Below are 19,745 nucleotides of genomic sequence, written 5' to 3' on the forward strand. Positions count from 1 at the left end.
GCGCGCATGAATGAGCACGCTCGGTCCAAACAACAGCCACGCTGCTAGGGACAACAAACAGCAGAGTCGGAGGTGGGCAGCAGCCATTTCCTCTCAACTGACCAATTGGAGCCCAGACTAAAAATATTCGCTATGAAGAGATAACGGTGTAATGACACAGCTATTTGCTTTTACACACCAGATACATGTGCAATGCTTGAGTCCACCTTGTGACAACGGTGAATCATGTTGGTGACTTTTAGGTGGAAAATATTTTGCCCCCTCCTCTTTCCTTGCTCTTCAGTGGAATGCGAGGGAGGGGGGGGCAAAGAGCAGCTGTTGGGGGAATGTCGACCCATTTAAATATGGTTCAGAGTATTGGAGCGGTGGGTGGTGGGCAGTGGTACTACGGGCAGGAATTGTTGATGCGACGGGACTTTATGGGACTCGCGTAATATTTGGAGATTCAATACGCTTTTTTCACTTCAATAACTCATTTTTTTATGATTATTACATTCATCAGAAGCACAGTAGACAAGTGGTTAGCACATCTGTCTCACAGTTATTTGGGGGTACGATTCCGGGCTCTGGCCTTCCTGTGTGGAGTTTGCATGTTCTCCCTTCCCTGCGCTTGCCAATGTGCCGCCAATCATCCATCCATCCATCCATTTTCTGAGCCGCTTCTCCTCACTAGAGTCGCGGCCGTGCTGGAGCCTATCCCAGCTATCATCGGGCAGGAGGCGGGGTACACCCTGAACTGGTTGCCAGCCAATCGCAGGGCACATAGAAACAAACAACCATTCGCACTCACATTCTCACCTACGGGCAATTTAGAGTTGTCAATGAACCTAGCATGCATGTTTTTGGGATGTGGGAGGAAACCGGAGTGCCCGCAGAAAACCCACGCAGGCACGGGGAGAACATGCAAACTCCACACAGGCGGGGCCGGGGATTGAACCCCGGTCCTCAGAACTGTGAGGCTGACGCTCTAACCAGTCGTCCACCGTGCCGCCGCCGCCAATCATAACAATCATATTTATCATAATGATATACCCATTTCATATACTTTTTTTTTCATTGCTCATTGGCTGGGAGACGTCGCATGATTTTTCCTGAAGCTACCAAATGTGTTTATTTTACCACAAAAAAGGGAGGGAAGAAACAAATAAAATGGATGGGCACATTTATTGAGAAGTTTAAAGTGGCCAGGTGATGAAGGGCCACCGCTACCCTTCCAAATCAAAACAATGTTTTAACTTTTTATTTACGAGGGATCAGGTGCACGTCACACTAATTTTGTTTGTAAGTAAAATTCAGTTTTGTGTATAAAAACATCCCAGCCTTGATCCGAGAGTAGCACAGCTTTATTTCATTTACATGAGCCAGGACAACCTTATCGTCACAAAATAAAATCGAATCAAATATCAAATCAAATAAGAGGATGATAAGTGTGCTGTAATTGTTTTTCCATGGAGTCTTTTTACCGAAGCACCTGAAAACGGCTTCACAACGGTAAGTGGGCTTTTCTACCTTGAAGGAACTTTTGTGCGGTCTCCTCAATCATCTACTGATGACGCAGCATCAGGAGCAACCGGAGCTTGCTCAAGGGCACCTCGACACGGTCACGAGCGACGTTCAGGTCGGGAGACGACCACTCGAGCCGTGCTGCGCCTCAAACATTAATTAGTGGGAAATTTGCACAGTGTGTGTCTGTGGGTGGGACAAATCCCTTGAATCATGCAGACCTCCACCCAAGTCAAACAACGATGCAAAAACGTGAAAACCTCCCACCTAGTTTGAGGCAAGTCGAATTCTGTGAAACGCACAAGTCAAAGGAAACGTAGTAACTTCGGTGATTTACACTTCAGAGCTGTAGGGCCTGCAGCCTTGCTGGTAAAAGTACGCGGTAGTTACTGATACAGAGAATCAACGCATTTTTGCACTTTGGCACTCACAAATTCGTTTCGGTACTTCAATTTCAAGTCATTATGGAGGAAAACTTACTTTCACACATTTGACTTATATCATCATTACATACAAAATCAACTTTATCCATCAACAGAAATTTGTGATGGCATGGCATGGATGCTTGTTTGTTATGTTAATATATTTTTTTAAAATAAGCAAATCCGTTCCTAAAGAATAAGTCCGTACTACAAACAACACATAATCAACGTGCCAAAACATGAATTTTTCATGCCAGACGTTTCTTACCTGGTTGCAGGCGCTAATGTCAACTCCATTTTTCAAGAACTCAAGGACTTTCTCGATGTTTCCAGCTCTGGCAGCCCGCAGGAAACTGGTGCTGCTGTCCGACTGGAGGGAGGAAACACATCGAAGCGCTTATTAGGGACTGTTGAATATCCCCATTTGATAGCTCTTTTGCTGCTGCAAAAGACACGAAAGCTGCACGTCAAGCTGACACACGCACGCACACACAGTCTTCACTTCAAGACTGCAAAGACTTTGTAGTTCTTTGAAAGTTTTGTAATGCAAATTTGTGCAATACACATTTTACAGGAACACATTTCCTTGAGGTTTCCTATAACGTTGACCTCGTTATCGTCTAGGCTGCGAAGGAGACGAGCGGCGTGGTTCAGATGGTTGCCGGGACCCTCATCCTCTGACCCGGATTGTGTGCCATCCAGAAATATTCCGCAGGACAACCTACACGAAGTCCTTCCAACCATCTCGCTGTAACATAAGTTACAAATGTCCAGACCAGTTGGGGTTTCAACACCAAATGATTTTCTATTTTTGGAAAGTCAATACATACAGTATGATTTATATGTTCAAACCTGTTCATGTCTGACATTCACTTAACATAAATTCCAATTTCAGTATTATCAACACATTGCTCTTCCTCTCCCACTGCTACATTACTTTATCTAAATATATTAACTGCTTCATTATTTTATTTTTCCGCAGGCCTGTTTATTGTCTACATCTCCGAGTTTCATTACGGGTGTCAGCGTCAGACCGTTTGATTCAATATGACAACATCTAACATGGTTTACGAAAATCCCCCCAGCTCCAATTAAAGTAGGAATACAATGTGCAATTTCTGTGGCAACCCCGGATCTCGTACTTTAGTGCTCTGTAATATTGGTGGAGCAGCCAGGCCACCTTTCGTGAAGTCGAAAAACAGAGTTAAATGACACAATATTTATATTTTATGACATGATTCTCTGACTCAAGTTTTGTTCATCTTAAGCATGTCCATAGCTGGGTGCAAAACTATATAGAATTGTTACTTACTTCTTCTGTAGGTTAGTGTAATTTGGGTTCTTATTCAGCTTTATGTGATGTATTTCACATCAATTACATTTACATTGCCTTCATTATACAAATTATATTATGCAAAATATGCAGGATAACTCTCAGCACATCAGACTGAAAGTCCCAATCACGTGCGGGTTCAAGCCACACCCCCTGTGCAGGAAGAAGGGCCGTCTCTCTGGCGTGAGATGTCACAACACACAGACAAAGCCCACTTTCATGTAAAAGATCCATTTTGAATCAGGAAAAATACCAAATTAGTGTGAAAAAAAGCACGACGTTACAGAAGCAGAACCTCTGGGTCTCTTACCAGTGAATCATTAGATCCGGATGCTCCATACAGCTCGCGCAAATCTTTTTCACTCCAAGTTGTTTTTAAAATTGTATCTGATCGGCAGGCCATACAAGTTGTTGCGTTGCCCATGATGACCAAATGTGGTCTAAAAGTCACTGCTCAACCTGGAAACTGAGACCAGAAGTGGTTTGATGAGGGATCCCTCCGTCCGAGTCTTCCCACTCGAGCCCGATTTCCAGACACTTCAAACGGTGGATGAATCCTACGGGCCATTAAACGTTTCCGTGTTTTCAACCCGCCGTTGCTTCATGTTGAATCTCAGTCACTGTTTTGGCTCATAACATCACTCTGTCCCCTTCGGCCTCCCCTTTCCCGAGTCCTCGCCAAGGCCCACAGTCCAGCCTCCTCCCTGTCAGCATGATAACAACTGTCAACTCTCCCGCCTTGGTTATTTTTACCGTCCGGGCCATGACTTCCGCCATTGTGCGTGCCCAGAGTCGGCTGCACGACAGTCGGGCTCGACCTGAACTGTGCGACTACTCTTCAGGAACGTCAAACTCAGGAGGTCACGCCTGGACAAATCACTCAGGTCACGTTTCACTATTTTGGAAATCTGATGGAAAGCCACTGCAGGTTGGATGTACCTGTTGTGAGGCCTGTTTCAGGTTTGAATGCGTAATTAATGTACAAATTTGCATTTACATTGAAACACCAAATTATTCACACCCCAGCTAAATGTGGAGTTATTGGAGTTCTATTTTGTATATGTTGAACTGCTATCTTCTGGTGGAGAATTACGCAATATGTTATCTTAGACATACTGAACGGAACATCTTCTTCTTCTTTTCCTTTGGACTTGTCCCTTTAGGTATCGCCACAGCGCGTCATCTCTTTCCACGTAAGCCTATCTCCTGCATCCTCATGGCACCAACTGCCCTCATGTCTTCTCTCACGACATCCATCGACCTTCTCTTTGGTCTTCCTCTAGCTCTCTTGCCTGGCAGCTCCATCCTCATCATCCTTCTACCAATATACTCACTATTTCTCCTCTGGACGTGCCCAAACCATCGAAGTCTGCTCTCTCGAACTTTGTCTCCAAAACATCGAACCTTGGCTGTCCCTCTGATGAGCTCATTTCTAATTTTATCCAACCTGGTCACTCCGAGAGCGAACCTCAACATCTTCATTTCCGCCACCCCCAACTCTGTTTCCTGTTGTCTCTTCAGTGCCACTGCCTCTAATCCGTACATCATGGCTGGCCTCACCACTGTTTTATAAACTTTGCCCTTCATCCGAGCAGTCTCTTCTGTCACATAACACACCTGACACCTTTCTCTACTCGTTCCAACCTGCTTTGACCCGTTTCTTCAGTTCCTGACCACACTCACCATTGCTCTGGACGGTTGACCCCAAGTATTTCAAGTCCTCCACCCTGGCTATCTATTCTTCCTGTCATCAGGACCAACTGCCTTTCCATTTTTCATCCTCTTTAATGCCTTCCTAACTTTCCCCTTACAAATCATTGCCACTTCCTGGTCCACCACACTTGCCTCTTCTACTTTCCCCACTCTCTCATTTCCCTCATTCATCAACTCCTCGACGTATTCTTTCCATCTATCTAGCACACTACTGGCACCAGTCAACATATTTCCATCTCTATCCTTAATCACCCTAACCTGCTGCACATCCTTCCCATCTCTAACCCTCTGTCTGGCCAGCCTGTATAGATCCTTTTCTCCTTCTTTAGTGTCCAACCTGCCATACATGTCATCATATGCCTCTTCTTTGACCTTTGCCACCCCTACCTTTGCCCTATGTCCCATCTCAATGTATTCCTTTCTCCTCTCCTCGGTCCTCTCAGTGTCCCACTTCTTCTTAGCCAACCATTTTCCTTGTATGATTTCCTGTACTGTGAGGTTCCACCACCAAGTCTCTTTCTCTCCTTTCCTGCCAGGTATGAAAAATGCTTGGCCTTAACTGACTATTGTAGACATTTTGTGCCAGAAGGAAAATAGATGGAATTTGCTTCCACTACAGCAATAGAAATTATGATATGGCCTGAGGCTTCACCTCAAGTATGTCCCCTTACTCTTTAAAAGTCCCTGGAGTCCATCATGGCTGTAGCTATGAGATCTTTGGGGTCTGAGGTCAGACTGACTAGATTATAGTGAACCCTCGCTATTTGCGGGATACCCCTGCTGCCAATACTGAAAGCACAGTATGCAAATAATCAACGCCCCTTTCTAATTGCAGATCAATATGGCAGCAAAGCACTTAAAACTAAGAGGATCATAAAGCATCAACGCCATGCTTCTGGCATGTCAACTCTCAAGAAGCCATGTTACATAAATGAAAATTAAGTAACTTGGGCTTCGTTCACACTGCGGGGTATGACGCTAAATTGAGATTTTTTTGTTAAATGCGATCTTTTTCTGCAGGCATTCACATTACAAAAACTTCTAATGTGAACCGAATGTGTCCTTGAAGTGGCACACATGCACACAAAACATGACGTCTCGTGGCGCAGTGTGCTTACGGGAGTAAATACAGGCCCTCGTCGCATTGGATACATTTCTGATTTATCTCCACATATGAAAGAGGTCTGGGTAAGATTTGGAAAAAAATCGTAACTGTGCTGTGCACATTGACATGAAAAAAAATCAGATGCGTCAACATATGTGCAAAAGTATCAGAATTGGCCTGTAAAGTGAACATAGCCTTATTCAATTATTAATGTATTCAATTTTCTGTGAATCCAGAGAAAAGCCTGCAAAGGAATTCTGCGAATATGCAAATTCACCAATGCTGAACCGTGAATATCGGTGAATATTCACGAATATTCACTGTATGTTTAAAAGACAGAAAGATCCACAATGCCACGGGCAAGCGTAATGCCGGCGCCGATTTCGCTCACTTCTGTTTTGCGAAGGAATGCGCGAGGTCCACAGGTTAGGGGCGCAAATAGCCGACTCACCAGGCTGAGTGCTGCTAACCCAAGCTTCTGGTTTCATCAGTGAATTTTCCACAGTGCCTTTGAGATCATAAAACTGAAATCTGAAAAATAATGGTAAATTTAAATTTGGCTCGGTTGGGTTACTTTAAGCCTGGTTGATCGCGGTCATCTTGGCATATGGAGACACGTGTGCACAAATGTGTGCCCACCGACTGTAGAGAATTCCAAACTAAGATTGACTTGATTGATTGTAATCTGTACTGCTGTCGAGGATTTGTCAGTCACCTAATGACGGATACTGGATTATACACACTCTTCCTCAGTCTATGCTAATACTGAAGTATTTCAACTGTATTGCAGTAAAATGCAAGCTTAACTGTAGTGTACATTAGTTTAAATTATGCCCCATTTCCTGATTTCTGATTGTTTTGCATGAGAGAGAGATTTTTTAATAAAATCATCTTATCTCAGATCAGCTTTCTGCAACTGGCCACCTCCCACATGATGATGAATAAAGTAAGGAAACTGACATTAAGCAACATTTATTCCAAAAAAAGGAAAAGCCTCTGCAAGAGAAATTAAAAGAAAGGGCAAACGGAAGTCGAAGAATATATGCCGGTAGTTACTTGCAGTAAGCAAACTTACTGTACACGTACGCTTTCTTAAAAAAACAACAACAACTGTGCAACACAAATCAACCATGAATGTGACAGTTAAATAAAGTACACATTCAACAAAGTCCTGCTAACACAAACACAAAGAAACGACAATAATTAACATAAGAAGGATGTTAATTCCTGCAATTATTCAACATGGATGATAGATAATGAGATGTGCTTAAAGGCATTTAAACCAAGTGTTGGAGTTTGTATGATTCCTTATTTAGATGCCAATATTTTCCATATTACCTCAAACAAATAACAGCTCCAAATATCAGTTATCAGCCTCTTTGACTAATAATCTGTATCGGCCCTAAAAAAAAAAAACATATCGGTCTACCACGAGTCGAGCGACACCATTGGCTTTTTGTGGCCAATGGAACAAACAGTTGGACTTAGCCTCGGAGCTGCGACAGATGTGTTTTACCTGCCGCTTTCGCTCGGCTCTCTCCCGCTGGCGCCGTCGCCTTTCGCGTTCTTTCTGCAGCGCCTTGTACTCCGGATGAAGCTCGATCTCGCGCGCCTTCTTCAAGTGGGCAGCAGCATGGGCCATGACCACAACTTCCTAACTCGGACTGTCTCCACCGATCAATCAATATGGGTGGGGGGGGAAAAAAGGGCCTCTCAACTGCCTGCCAGGTGCCAGTAAGTTCCAGTAACATGCACTTTACACAAGTATTTGAACATTGAAGTTTTCTGATGTAAATGAATCTGAGTTGGATCTGAAAGAAAAAAAATCCTGAGAGTGAAATGCCTCCAAAAATGACCCTTCCTGGAATATCCCACAAAAACTCCTCTCATCCTTCACTTTCATCTCCACACTGATGGGAGGAAAATGAAGACGCTCGCTCCCACGGGATCACACACACACGCTCGCACATCCACTTATATGGAACGCAAATCAAGCATTTGTGTGGACATCGTGACAGAAACGGGTGGTGAATGATGACAGTAAGACTCATCCATTCAGTCATTATTTATCCTCACACGCACACACGCGCACACGCAGGATATGACCCAGTCCAGATGCACGGTACATGCAAACGCTTCCCCGTGCGAACAGATGTGGCTTTAGCACATGTGTTCTGTAATGCATTAGTGTGCGCATGATGAGTGTTTGTTTGTATGTGCGTTACAACGTTCGGCGTGTAAGAGGTTTAGCGCAGATGCAAGCCAAAGCTAATCTCTCCACCGTTGTCTCAAAAACACACACACTCACAATTTTTTTTAAATCCTTACAGTTTGCCATGAGAAGCCCAAAATATTAATAGTTGAAATGATAATAATTTTATTAAGAGGGGCCGTCAATATTGAAACGTGCATTCCAGTCTGGATGATGTTCAGTTCAGTATGATGTATGAGAGCATTTCCGTAATGTGTATAGTGTGCGCGTGTGTGTGTGTGAGAGACAGTGTTTCAGTAGTGTGTGTGTGAGATCATGTCAGTAGTGTGTGAGAGCAATTCAGTTGTGTATGTGAGAAAAAAAAAAAACTCAGTAGAGTGTGTTTGAGTAGTGCATGTGAGAGCATTTTAGTTTGATGAATGACCCCGAAAAATTCAGTAGCGCATGTGATAGTGTTTCAGTTGTGTGCGTGTGTGTGTGAGAGCGTCTCAGTGGTGTGTGTGTGTGTGAGACTCATCCCGAATGACGTCCCCAATAATTCCTCCTCTCGTTTTCTCTTGTTACAAGAGCGCCATCCTTCCACGCCAGTTTCACAAGAACTCCGGCGGCTGCCGGTTCAGTTTGGAATCCTCTTGAAAGTCCTCCAGGCCGACCGTAAACTCGCCCGTCGGCCATTTTATAAAGATCGCCATCGCTTCTCACCACTTCACCGTCCCGCCGCAGACGCTTCATTGGCTCGGCTCCCCTCCTCTGACCTTCTGACCTTCTGACCTTCTGACCTTCTGACCTGCTGACCTGCGCGACAGGCCCTCCATTTCTCTCTCCAAAGCCAAATTCAAAACACATCTGTGACAATGTTGTGTCATACTCCCCCTCGTCTTGTTTTCACAGTGATGATTTTTTTTTGGGTGTTCTTAATTTTTATACCTTCATTTGACAGTTTTATTGTACGGTTCGCCATAATAAAATGCATTACTATTATTTTTACTACCCCCCACCCACTTTTTGTTTTATTTCTGAGGGTGAAAGGAAGAGAAATAACGTTGAAAGGAGCTCTTACTTAAGGTAGCCTTCCATCACTGCATTTAACGTTTGGAAAAATTTGTCAACTGCAAAAATTAAAGACGGTTCAAATTGAGGGTCGGAGGTCATTTATTTTAATGCAAATTCACAATTTGTTTTGTATCCAAGGAAACTAAATGTAATGGAGATCATCAAAATCTAATATGATGAGATTTGATAGAACGGGATTTTAATTGCTGCCATACGTGCAATATGGATTTATTGTTTTAACCTTTTATCCACAAACCTAATTGCATTAAAATTGGAGAAGATTTGAAAGGGATATTTTCCATTTTCATTTTGAACAATCTAAGTGATTTGTCGATCATTTGTATCAATATCTATTTAAAAAGATAACTTTGTGGTGCACCAACTAAATTTAATTGGAAGAATGAAAAATGGGGTGAAACATTTAAAAAAGGTAGCGAGGAAGTTGTAGAAGAAAGTTACATTTACAAACTGAAAACTCCATTTTGCAGCCTTTGCAAAAGAGTTTTTTTTTTTTTTTTTTTGCATAGTAAAATAGTCCGAACTGGTGCTTTACTGTGTGTATGTGGCGTTTGTATGGGTTTGTTTGGTGCTTGTGCTTGTGCTTGTGTGGGTTTTCTCTGAGTACTGAGGCTTCCTCCCGCATTCCCAAAACATTCCCGTCTGGTTAATTGACGACGCTAAAGTGTCCACATTGGGGGAAGCGAGAGCGATGGGATGTTTGCTTAAATGTGTCAACCGTGCGATGAACGAGTCAGCGGTCCAGGGTGTCAGCTGGAAAAGGTTCCCCTGTCACAGTGGTGTCCAATGTGCTCGAAATGACGCCCCCTAGCGGCGGTCTGAAAGAAGACTGCTTCTGGGCCTCGCCTTTGAGGTGAATTTTGTGCTGAATCAGCTTCTTCGAAGGCCTCGGTGAGAACAATCACTCGAAATTGTTGCTCATCGCAAAAGAAGCAGAAGCCATAGCAATGATTCCACCAAAGAAAGCATAGAGAGCCATTTTTTGTTTTGTTTTTTTTGAAACATGACTTGCCATCTTCACTAATGACCTGAGTGAAATCAATAGTTTGAGCGATACGAGAGCATTTTCCCCCATTTTGATGCTTTACGTAAGAATGCATCAGAGAAGAATAGGAAGAGGGGAGCGGAGGAGGAAGAGGAGGAGGAGGAGGAGGGTCAACTTGGCTACACACTGTCGTCTCTCTATGAGCCAGCAGAGATGATGGCGCATACCACTCAGGCTGCAGGGCGGGGGGACAACAGTGGACAAGCAAGAGCGACTCGCAGACTTCTGCAACACCGGCCTCCCCCTCCAACCCCGGAAGTAGGTCGCCCCGCGTCGCAACTGCATTGCGCCCTCCGCGGTCCACACAACTCATGGAACATTGTGCGACAGGGCGTGTGCGTGCGTTCATGTTGTCGTCAAGCATGCTTGTCACAAGGTTCAGTCAACGCACTCCACTCCGACATGTCATCACTCGTGTCTTGAATCCCTCCAGCCAGCATAACTGATTGACTATGATCTGCAAGTGACTCTAAACTGGACTTGCACTCGACAAAAGGATAAGAACTTCTCTGTGGGCGACAGCTGCACCTACAGCGCCCCCTGCCGGTGGCATCTAATTCAAGCATTTTTTTATACACTGTGTGAGAGTGCGCATATTTTGAAAAAGTTCAAATGTACATCAGGTTAGACAGATACCCTATAATAACATTTTTTTTTAAAATACAAATCCATACCACCTGTGTTTTTTCCTTCTTTCAATTCTTATTGAATTATTCTTCTTATTTTAATATTTAATCAGTTTAAAGTTCAATCAAATGTAGCCACGGTGACTGTACCGCCCGTCTCGGACCCACATTAAGCTGAGAAAATCAATCAAAAGATCGATTAGCCTGTAAAGTGATCCTAAAATAGTGCGCTAACCGTCGATTGTCGCATGTGAGTTTCAGGAGGAGGTGGGGAGGTTGCGTGAAACAAAATGGACCAGAAGAAAAACAACAACAGGAATTGGCAGGAAAAGGGTGCAAAACATACGAAATAGTGTTGGTGTTCATGTGTGTGTTAGTAATACAATGAACATTTTGTGCGTACGCATCAAGCGCCGATCAATTGTCTTTCATTGATCCCTCCCGTTGCTATCATCACGTAAAGGCACTTGGGAGAATACATTCTGTAATAAACCGAGGATGCAAACTCATTGGGTACGCTAGGACAATAAAATGAGATTCAATGCAAATTGTGTCTTGACAAAGATAATAACGCTTTGTTTGGATTGATCGGTGGTTGCAGTTGGCACCGATTGCATCCTACGAAGTGCAGTTGAACAGTTCCATCGGAGAGCAGTCACTTTTTGGAAATATATAGCCATCCATCCGTTTTCTATCGCACTCATCCACACTAGGGTCGCGGCTGAGCACGAGCGAATCGCGGCTGACTTTGGGCGCTGAACTGATCGGCGGCTAATCGCGGCGGCACATTCAGACAAACAACCGTTCATGCTTGGGACTCTTCGATTCATCGAAAAAAAATGTTTGTTCTTTTTCCCCAAGTCATTTCACCTTCACGGAGTTTGCTCGAGAGCTTACATGACGCCCTTCATCCTTTCTGTCCACTGTCTACCTTTTCAATAAAAGAAACAACAACAACATTCACACATGCACACAAAGCGCGCTCCATCACCAAGCAACAATCTAACTTCAAGTGCCTTTAAGCATCTTGCAGGTTTATTTTTAGCTCATTCTGACCTGAACTACAATAAACCCGCAGCCTGCACACCAAGGAGAAAACACGCAGGTTGTTGTGCTTTACAATGATGACATAGGCCTGGAAAAACCTTTGCCGTGTATGATAATTGATCATTTGTTATGACACATGATTGATCTGACAGCATGATGCTGCAGCCATGATTTCACAGCAGGAGAGGCTCGCTTGGAGTCTGCTCATTTTTCAGTTAACCTGGTTAAGCGACATACCAGAAATGGCATGAAAGCACTTCTTGCCTTTGTCAGCATCTCTTGAGAAAATCCAGGACAAATCATTTTCACGATACTGAGCAATGCCGTAATCTCTGCAAAACGTAAATTATATTCATGGTATTTGGGCGACTCACATATTCAAGTGTTTGTCATGTATTTAACATTTAATTGTTTTATCTAAAATGCAACCTTATATGTGCCCTCATCAGCAGTACATTTCTGATCATTTCACTAAAGCCTTTATTATTATTATTATTAAGAAGAAGAAGAATGATAACAACAACAACAATAATAATACATGACTGACATCACATCCTTGTTGTCATTTCCAAAACGCTAATGGATATTTCAGTTCCAGCACACGTTCTACTCCGCTGTATGTGTCTTCTGTAAACAAGGCCCCGTCTGCTCCTGACTTGGACCATTTGATTCAGTTTAGAAGGAAAACGTTACGTGATGTAAACTTTTGACATCAAATATTTGTCCGGACAATTTTATTCCGTTTTGTTAAGGTCAAACCTTCAGCCGAACTTCAACCAGACACGTAGCATAATCTCTTTTTCTGCTTTTTGCCCCTCACTCGGTGGCTTCAGCTCCCGATCGAACGTTCGGTGATTTGAATCTCCTGGCGAGAGCGCGACAACATCAAAATGCTCCCTTGGAACACTAACTAGTCTTTGAAACAGAATCACGATTTTAGTGTGTTTCTTTTGCACCCTTCAGCGTGTGCAAAATCACGACATGCAAACATGCATCAAAATCGGACTTCCCAATCGAAAGACAACGTGCTGTATAAGCGAGATAACATTTTAGACGAGGCACAGGAGCGCCCACAATGATTTGGCACACAGACACGCCTCTCGTTCTGTGCCCTCGGGATATTGATGGTGCGCTTCAGCTGAACTCTGCATCACATGACTGATGCCTGATTCCAGAGCAACATGTCATGTGACCACCCTGTACCAGTGTTTGTGTGCATTCGTCAGGATTGCACAAAGGCTGATTTTTTTTTCTTTCTTTCCAAATTCATCAAAAGTCCCAAAAGTGGAAAATAGGCCGTAAAAACACTTGGATTTGTAGCCTTTTGTAGCCAGACAATTGCCCCACTTCAGTGGGTGTGGCAATTTGCAAGAGGAGGCGGGGCTTTTACAGAGATGATGTCACGCTCAGCGATCGATGACCGTCAGCCATCGACCGCCGAGCCCTTTTAGGACATGACTTCTTGGAAACATCAGTTGTGTCTAAAATACAAGCCTCTTAATGACGTCTGCTGTCGGAAAGGAACCGACGCGCTCCCGTTTACAGACAGTAATGGTTGCACGCGTTCGCAGATATGATTTGAGTGTCATTTTTCAGGCCTCTTGTAGCTTTCAAAGGTCACGGCCGTTAAGCACGCAGCGTGCAAGCAGCCTCTCCCACGAAACCAAATACTCAATCAAATCTAATACCACGTGGTAGACGTACCCCCAAGGGACCGCGCGTAACGACATGGCGACGAGGCTGCGAGGGGAAACCTCGATGGAGGCCCCTGGAGAAAGCGGGCTGGCGGCGGGGGGGGAGGGGTGAGACGAAAAGACCGCACCCTGTAGCAGCCATGTCGAGCTGAGACAGGCGCAAGGCCCACTTTCACCAAACATCTGACGGATGACGTTATCACCAACACGACGTCCTTCAGTGGTGTCGCCGTCGAGTAAACGAGGCTCCGCGGCGTGCGGGCGGACCGGCGGCGGCCTTCCAGGCAGAGCGCCGCATTAACTGATTGCTTTTACTACATCGAGCCGCAGACCTCACAGCCTTTTTTTTAGTCTCGCGCAGTCTCAAATATGCGAAGCACACAGATTTTGACATCAATAGATCTATTCAGCGCTTCCTGTAGACGACACCTGATCGATGACTTGTTAAACATAACAAGCGATCAGTAGAATCCAAAACATGCGAGCGTCAAAAATGTCCACAAGTTCTCTTCGGGCCGCTATAGTCGTGATATTAATATTCGACTTTGAAGTACAACGCGTGTCCTTTGGGTTTGCGCAATGTCTGCTTAATATGAGAACAGCCCCGAGAGCCCAATGGGAAATATATTAGGAGTATAATATTGTTGTGTGTGTGTTGGGACAATGGAAGGCGAGAAATACATCAGCAAGCGACCTCGTGCAGCCTTGAGCTAATGTTTAAAGCTGCAACGGTAAGAAAGGAGAATTGAAACAGCTGGCGGCAAAAGTGGGAGCTTTGCAAAACGCGCAATCTTCAATAGATGGAGAATGTTGAGTTTGGAGACCAAATCGGGAACGACAATTGCTGCAAAGGCAATCTTGTATCGAAAATGTGACTCTTTCGCTCGACTTCATTGAATTTCACATTCATCAACCAATTGCAAGAAAAATTCTATTCTGACATCTGTACGATATTCTTATCACGAGTCAGCAAAAGTGAGCCAATGAGATTATCAGGTAGTTTATAACGCTTTTCCTCAAATAGGGCCCTCTGCTGCATCTCACGATTTTTCACCAGGTGCATATTTTAATCATATAAATATTGTCATTCGCATTATTTAGATTAAGTAGCAATTGTGTGGAATATCCATTTTCTATATTTTCTATTTCTTATCCTGTTCAGGCTTGAACCCCGTTGACTTTTGGAGAGTGGCAGGTAATATCCCGGACTATCATATTTTATATGTGGAATATGCATTACCACCAAAAAAAGAGAAGTGTCCCAACCAATAAATGCCTCACTCTTACAGATGCCTGCTATTTCGCAAAATACCCTGGGACGAATTTGGATGAAATATGGTATATTAATATAAAATGCCGCTCATCTCTGATTTATCCTTGCGACCGACTGGAAAATGATTCAAAAGACAGATCGAGAATCTATTCCCACCAGAATGTTGATCTCATCTGGTGTCAGCTTGCTAAGTTGATTGAGGCACAAAGTGATTCGAATGTATCGCGGAAAGGGAAGAGCGTGCGAGTGCGTGGCTATACCCGGAACCCTGAGTGAAGTGTGCACTCGCGCACGCACACACACAGGAAAAGGGTTCATGACGTCGGGCAATTAGTCAGACGAAGAAGAAGAGTTGGACACAACCAAGTAGGAGCACTTCATGTTTCCAATAGATCGCTTTTGGGCTGAGTAAGCACGACGAGGTTGCTCTGGCGTTGCGATGGGAGCCTTCGAACGCGCAAGCAGTGGACGAGAGCTTCTCCATTGATGACAAGCCACGCCTCCAAATCTTTCTGCTCATCTCCAGCAGGAAGGACTTTGTCAAGGCCATCGTGAATAATTCACATCCAAATGCATCTCGCCGCCCCAGCTTCAAAAGCACCTGGCTTCTATGGGATAAGAACGTCTCCGCCATCTTCTTTTTCTGCCTTTCTTCCAGTATATCCTTTACTCTCGCAGCCATGACCAGTTAATGTCTTTTGACTTAGTGTTTGTTGAGAGGAACAACCTTCCCTCGAATAAGCATACAAATTAGGCTAATCGTAATTTACGACGCTTCCTTCCAAACATTCTTGAGAGGGTTTGGGTTAGGGTAAGATGACATCATAGATAACTAGGTCACCCAAGCTAGTTATGAAGTACACCAAAGCAGCCAAGTAGACAGCTCATGTACCAGAGTGACGTGATGCCGTTTGAAGGCAAATCTAAACAGGCAGATGCTCCGTCGACTTACTTTTCAAATAGCCGGCAGAAACCGGATAACATTGCGTCAGATGTGGCCAAGCCGCATATGAACGCTTCCGCTCGCTTCCATTCCTTCTTCATTAGACGACGCGAAAAGAAATCAGGTTGACCGAGGTTGATGAAAATCATCCGGTCCTGAAAGTTTTGACGTCAACCTGATGGACACGGAGCGACGTGGCCTCGTTGGCGGCTTGCTTAATCAGTCCCAATCGGAATATTTGAAGCCCTTTCTATCAGCTTATGTCGAAATCTATTCTACATGCATCTTAATCGACATCTGTTTCAGCGTCGGAGGCCATCCGTTCATGTACTTCCGCTGGTTTCCGACTACTTTATTGCTCTCGCTATGCTTGCTTATGCTAACGTGTGTGTACACGTGTATATTTTACATAGAAACCACAATTTGGCAAACATTCACGCGCGGGTTCATTCAATGTACGACTGCCGTGGCGGCGTGATTGCGTGTGCGGCGGTAGTTCGTGAAAGCGAATGCGGTGGGGTCTCCGGTATCCCGTCCTGCTCACTCCTCGGAAGGGAAAGCGAGCGTGCACACCGTGACGGTGAAAATGTTCAAAGGCTGCAGTGGAATCGGACACCGGGCACTGAGACTCGACGAGTCGATGAGTCGATGAAGGGATGAAAAATGAAGGCTGAATCACACAAAGGATCCAAGTCACAATTAAATACAAAGTACGTTATCGGAAGTAAGGAGTGATTTCCGTGCAGTACGAGCTATTTTAACAAAAAGTGTGATCGTAGAAAAACGTTGCCGCTTGTTTCAAAATGTAATCAGAAACTGTATTTCTTCACATACTAGAACATGGCAAGCATGTGCGTGAGCATCAATCACTATTAGACAGATTTTCTTTTGGGGGGGGGAGTATGGGGACAAATCTCTTTATCAATGAATTCATCAGATATTGGACTAAATCCCTTCATCCCCCTTGAATGTAAAGCGTTCATCTTATCACGGCACGTTGGCCAATTCTATGCTTCTTGTCGTTTCTAGCTACACATCGCAAGGTCCATAAAGGCACGCTTGGATGATTCGGGTGGACAAGAACCCCCTCGAACACATTTGGGACGAACTGAACACGGATCGTCGTCCGTTCTGGAAAAAGTCAACATACAGATGCAGATACGGGTTATATTGGCCTGTCGCTATTTTCACGACTCGTGACAATGAAATGCAGGGAATTGTTTGTACGTCATCACACGATAAGGTGTTTATACATTTGTAAGCTGTTCAGAATCAGAATCATCTTTATTTGAATTTGTCGCCGGTAGCCGGAGCCGCTCTAGTACGACAACAGACAGACAAAAAAAATCTATTTTTAGGACATAAAAACGCACTACGGAGAGTCGTAGAGCTATGAGCTATACCGTCACCAGTTTCACGGTTACAACAGGAAACCGTAACGAGGATGCGAGCCATGGACGAAATGGACTTTGACACCCCCGCATGTGGGGCATCCAAGGCCAGATTGAAGAGGAATCAGCCTTGCCATTGTCATCGGGACCCAAAAAAAACATCACTTCTTCATCCAGCCATCTGCTCTACGACTTGTGTTGGACAGGCTCATTCATGCGCGTGCTGCACGGAACCCATCCCAGCTGACTGAGGCCCAGATGTGGGCACACCTCAGTCGGAGGGCGCACAAGGGCAAGAAACCCTTTGCGCAAATTCACAACTAACGATGGTTTAGAGTCTCCAATACACCAAACGTGGAAGGAAACTGCAGAAAACCCCACAAAAGCACAGGGAGAACATCCAAAGCGCACACAGGAAGGGCAGAGCCCACATTCAAACCCCCAACCTCCCAACTGCCATGAGGCAGACGTGCTGAGCGCCTCATCTTTGTCAACTGGCATTTGAATGGATGCTGAGTCCCAAAGTCGTTGCCCTGATCGGTCATTAAGGCTCCCATCTGCAAACTGGAGGCAAAAGCAGCTTATTGACTTTTGCGTCCATCAAATGCTGCGCACGTTGTAGATCAGAACGGGACAAAAGACAAAATGCAACTTTTCTCAAACAAAGCTTGTCCTCCTCTTTGTAATGGCAACCAATCGAAAAGCCAAAATCCGACGACACTCTCAGCAAAAGCCGCAGGTTTGCGTTGCAATGGCTTGTTTCGAAGTACGCAAGCATGCTCCTTCCGCGGCCCGGAAAGGTGCAAACATTTTCCCCCTGAAGTCCAATAAATGAGTGTTGAGTTGCTGCTATGGCGTCACACTATTTCAACAACAACAACAACACAAACAACAACAACAACACAAACACTTTGGTGGGTGAGGATGCGAGCAGACGTCACAAAGGTGCCGACAGCTATTATTATTATTATTATTATTATTATTATTGTTATTGTTATTCTTATTATTACTTACGATTAGCTACAGCAGGCAACGTGCCTGTCAATTTTAGTGGCGCACTCCTGGATCATTTTTCAAGGCTTTTCCTACGGAAGTCCGTTGATCTCATCAGTGGCCCCACCCAATAATGATGCACGAGTGAAGTGTCCGTTACTGAAATCGCATTAGTGTCCGCGAGAAACATCCCCAAATCAACACCTGCTTCTCCGGGCCAATTAACATGACTTTGACTTTCAATATAATTGCGGTTCGATAAGACACGAGGTTGACTTGATGTGGACCCAGACGGGCCTTGCGTTGTTGACAAGTCGACACTCGGCCTCGTCGCCATCATCAATGAGCGCGGGAGCGGGAGACCCTTTGGCTTCTCGAGCGATCGCAAGCTCCGTGTTGGGCGGAAGACACGGCCGCGCCTATGCGCACCCCCGCCCCGCAGCGGATGACACCCACCTGCCGTATCCGGCTCTGGTGCAGCGGCGGCGGCTGCACGCCCTCCGGGGACGTGTTGTCGGAAGAGGCCAGTTTGAGGTCGGAGCCGCCGCCCCCGGAGAGAGCATCTTCGGGGCTGCCGGACATTCCGTCTGGCTGCGGCTGGAAGTCGAGCGACGGCGGGCGGCGGGGGGTCCTCGAAGCGCTCCGGGGTTGGACGTCCGCGCGCGGGCCTCACAAGAGCGAGACAAACGCGAGCGTGGCGTGAAAAGGCCAACGAGCGCTTCCTGTGCGCGAGGGATGCTGCTGTGGACGTGAACGCGCCTCTGACGCGCTTCCCCGGAACGCTGCAGAATCGATGATGCATTCGCGGTCGTTCAGTAACGTCCGAATCCTCGCACCGACAACTGGAACAGATCACATCCAAATACACGATGTTGCGCTCTCCCCCCCCCCCCCCCCCCCCCAAAGGGCAAAGCGATCATATGGCACTTCCCTAAACGAGAGCTCGTGGAATTGCCCGATGGCCGATGGAACCTGAACGCAACGACGCGCCGGACCCACTGCGTTCCCGTTTTGCTTCTGTTGCGTATTCCACTGCAGTGTCCGCGCACGCAAAAGTTCGTCGCTTGCGATTCGTTGGACTCAGCTCGGACAAGAAAAGCTCCTCGGGGTTGACAGGGAAAATGCTTTGAATCTCGTCTTCACGACACAATGTACAAATCATCCTTTCGCATTCATTTATTGCTTTGAAGCAATAGTTAGCGGCAGACTCGTTTTTTTTAGCAAGTCATTCGCTTATCGTTACACTGTGTAACTCTTCGACATGAGATCGCAGTCATTGTACGAATGACTAAATCTTCTAATGATGCAAGACACGTGCCCTAAATAATGCCGCCACTCCACAATTACATTGCAATGACCAAAAGCATCAATACA

The 19,745-nt window shown here is 45.2% G+C and overlaps 1 protein-coding gene and 1 long non-coding RNA gene across 5 annotated transcripts in view; one reads left to right on the forward strand and one right to left on the reverse strand.

The window, feature by feature from the left end:
- Nucleotides 1-19,243, reverse strand: part of LOC133477046 (ankyrin-2-like) — a 100,868-nt gene extending 81,625 nt beyond the window's left edge. For 2 of the 4 annotated variants that reach the window (XM_061771318.1, XM_061771314.1), the window contains exons 1-2: nucleotides 7,593-8,859; nucleotides 2,194-2,295 (exon numbers count right to left, since the gene is read on the reverse strand). In XM_061771318.1, the coding sequence (XP_061627302.1) occupies nucleotides 2,194-2,295; nucleotides 7,593-7,718 (228 nt within the window). In that variant the 5' untranslated portion in view covers nucleotides 7,719-8,859. Of the gene's footprint in view, nucleotides 1-2,193; nucleotides 2,296-7,592; nucleotides 8,860-18,827 lie in introns of those variants that run through there. The other 2 variants (XM_061771313.1, XM_061771316.1) reach the window with 2 other exon arrangements.
- Nucleotides 4,051-9,285, forward strand: LOC133477047 (uncharacterized). The gene is made up of 3 exons (XR_009788216.1): nucleotides 4,051-4,218; nucleotides 4,422-5,507; nucleotides 8,856-9,285. It is a non-coding gene; the product is annotated as an uncharacterized LOC133477047 (long non-coding RNA).
- Nucleotides 19,244-19,745: the final 502 nt, after the last annotated feature.

This window comes from Phyllopteryx taeniolatus, chromosome 4 (genome assembly GCF_024500385.1).
Source record: "Phyllopteryx taeniolatus isolate TA_2022b chromosome 4, UOR_Ptae_1.2, whole genome shotgun sequence".
NCBI classification, from domain to species: Eukaryota; Metazoa; Chordata; class Actinopteri; order Syngnathiformes; family Syngnathidae; genus Phyllopteryx; species Phyllopteryx taeniolatus.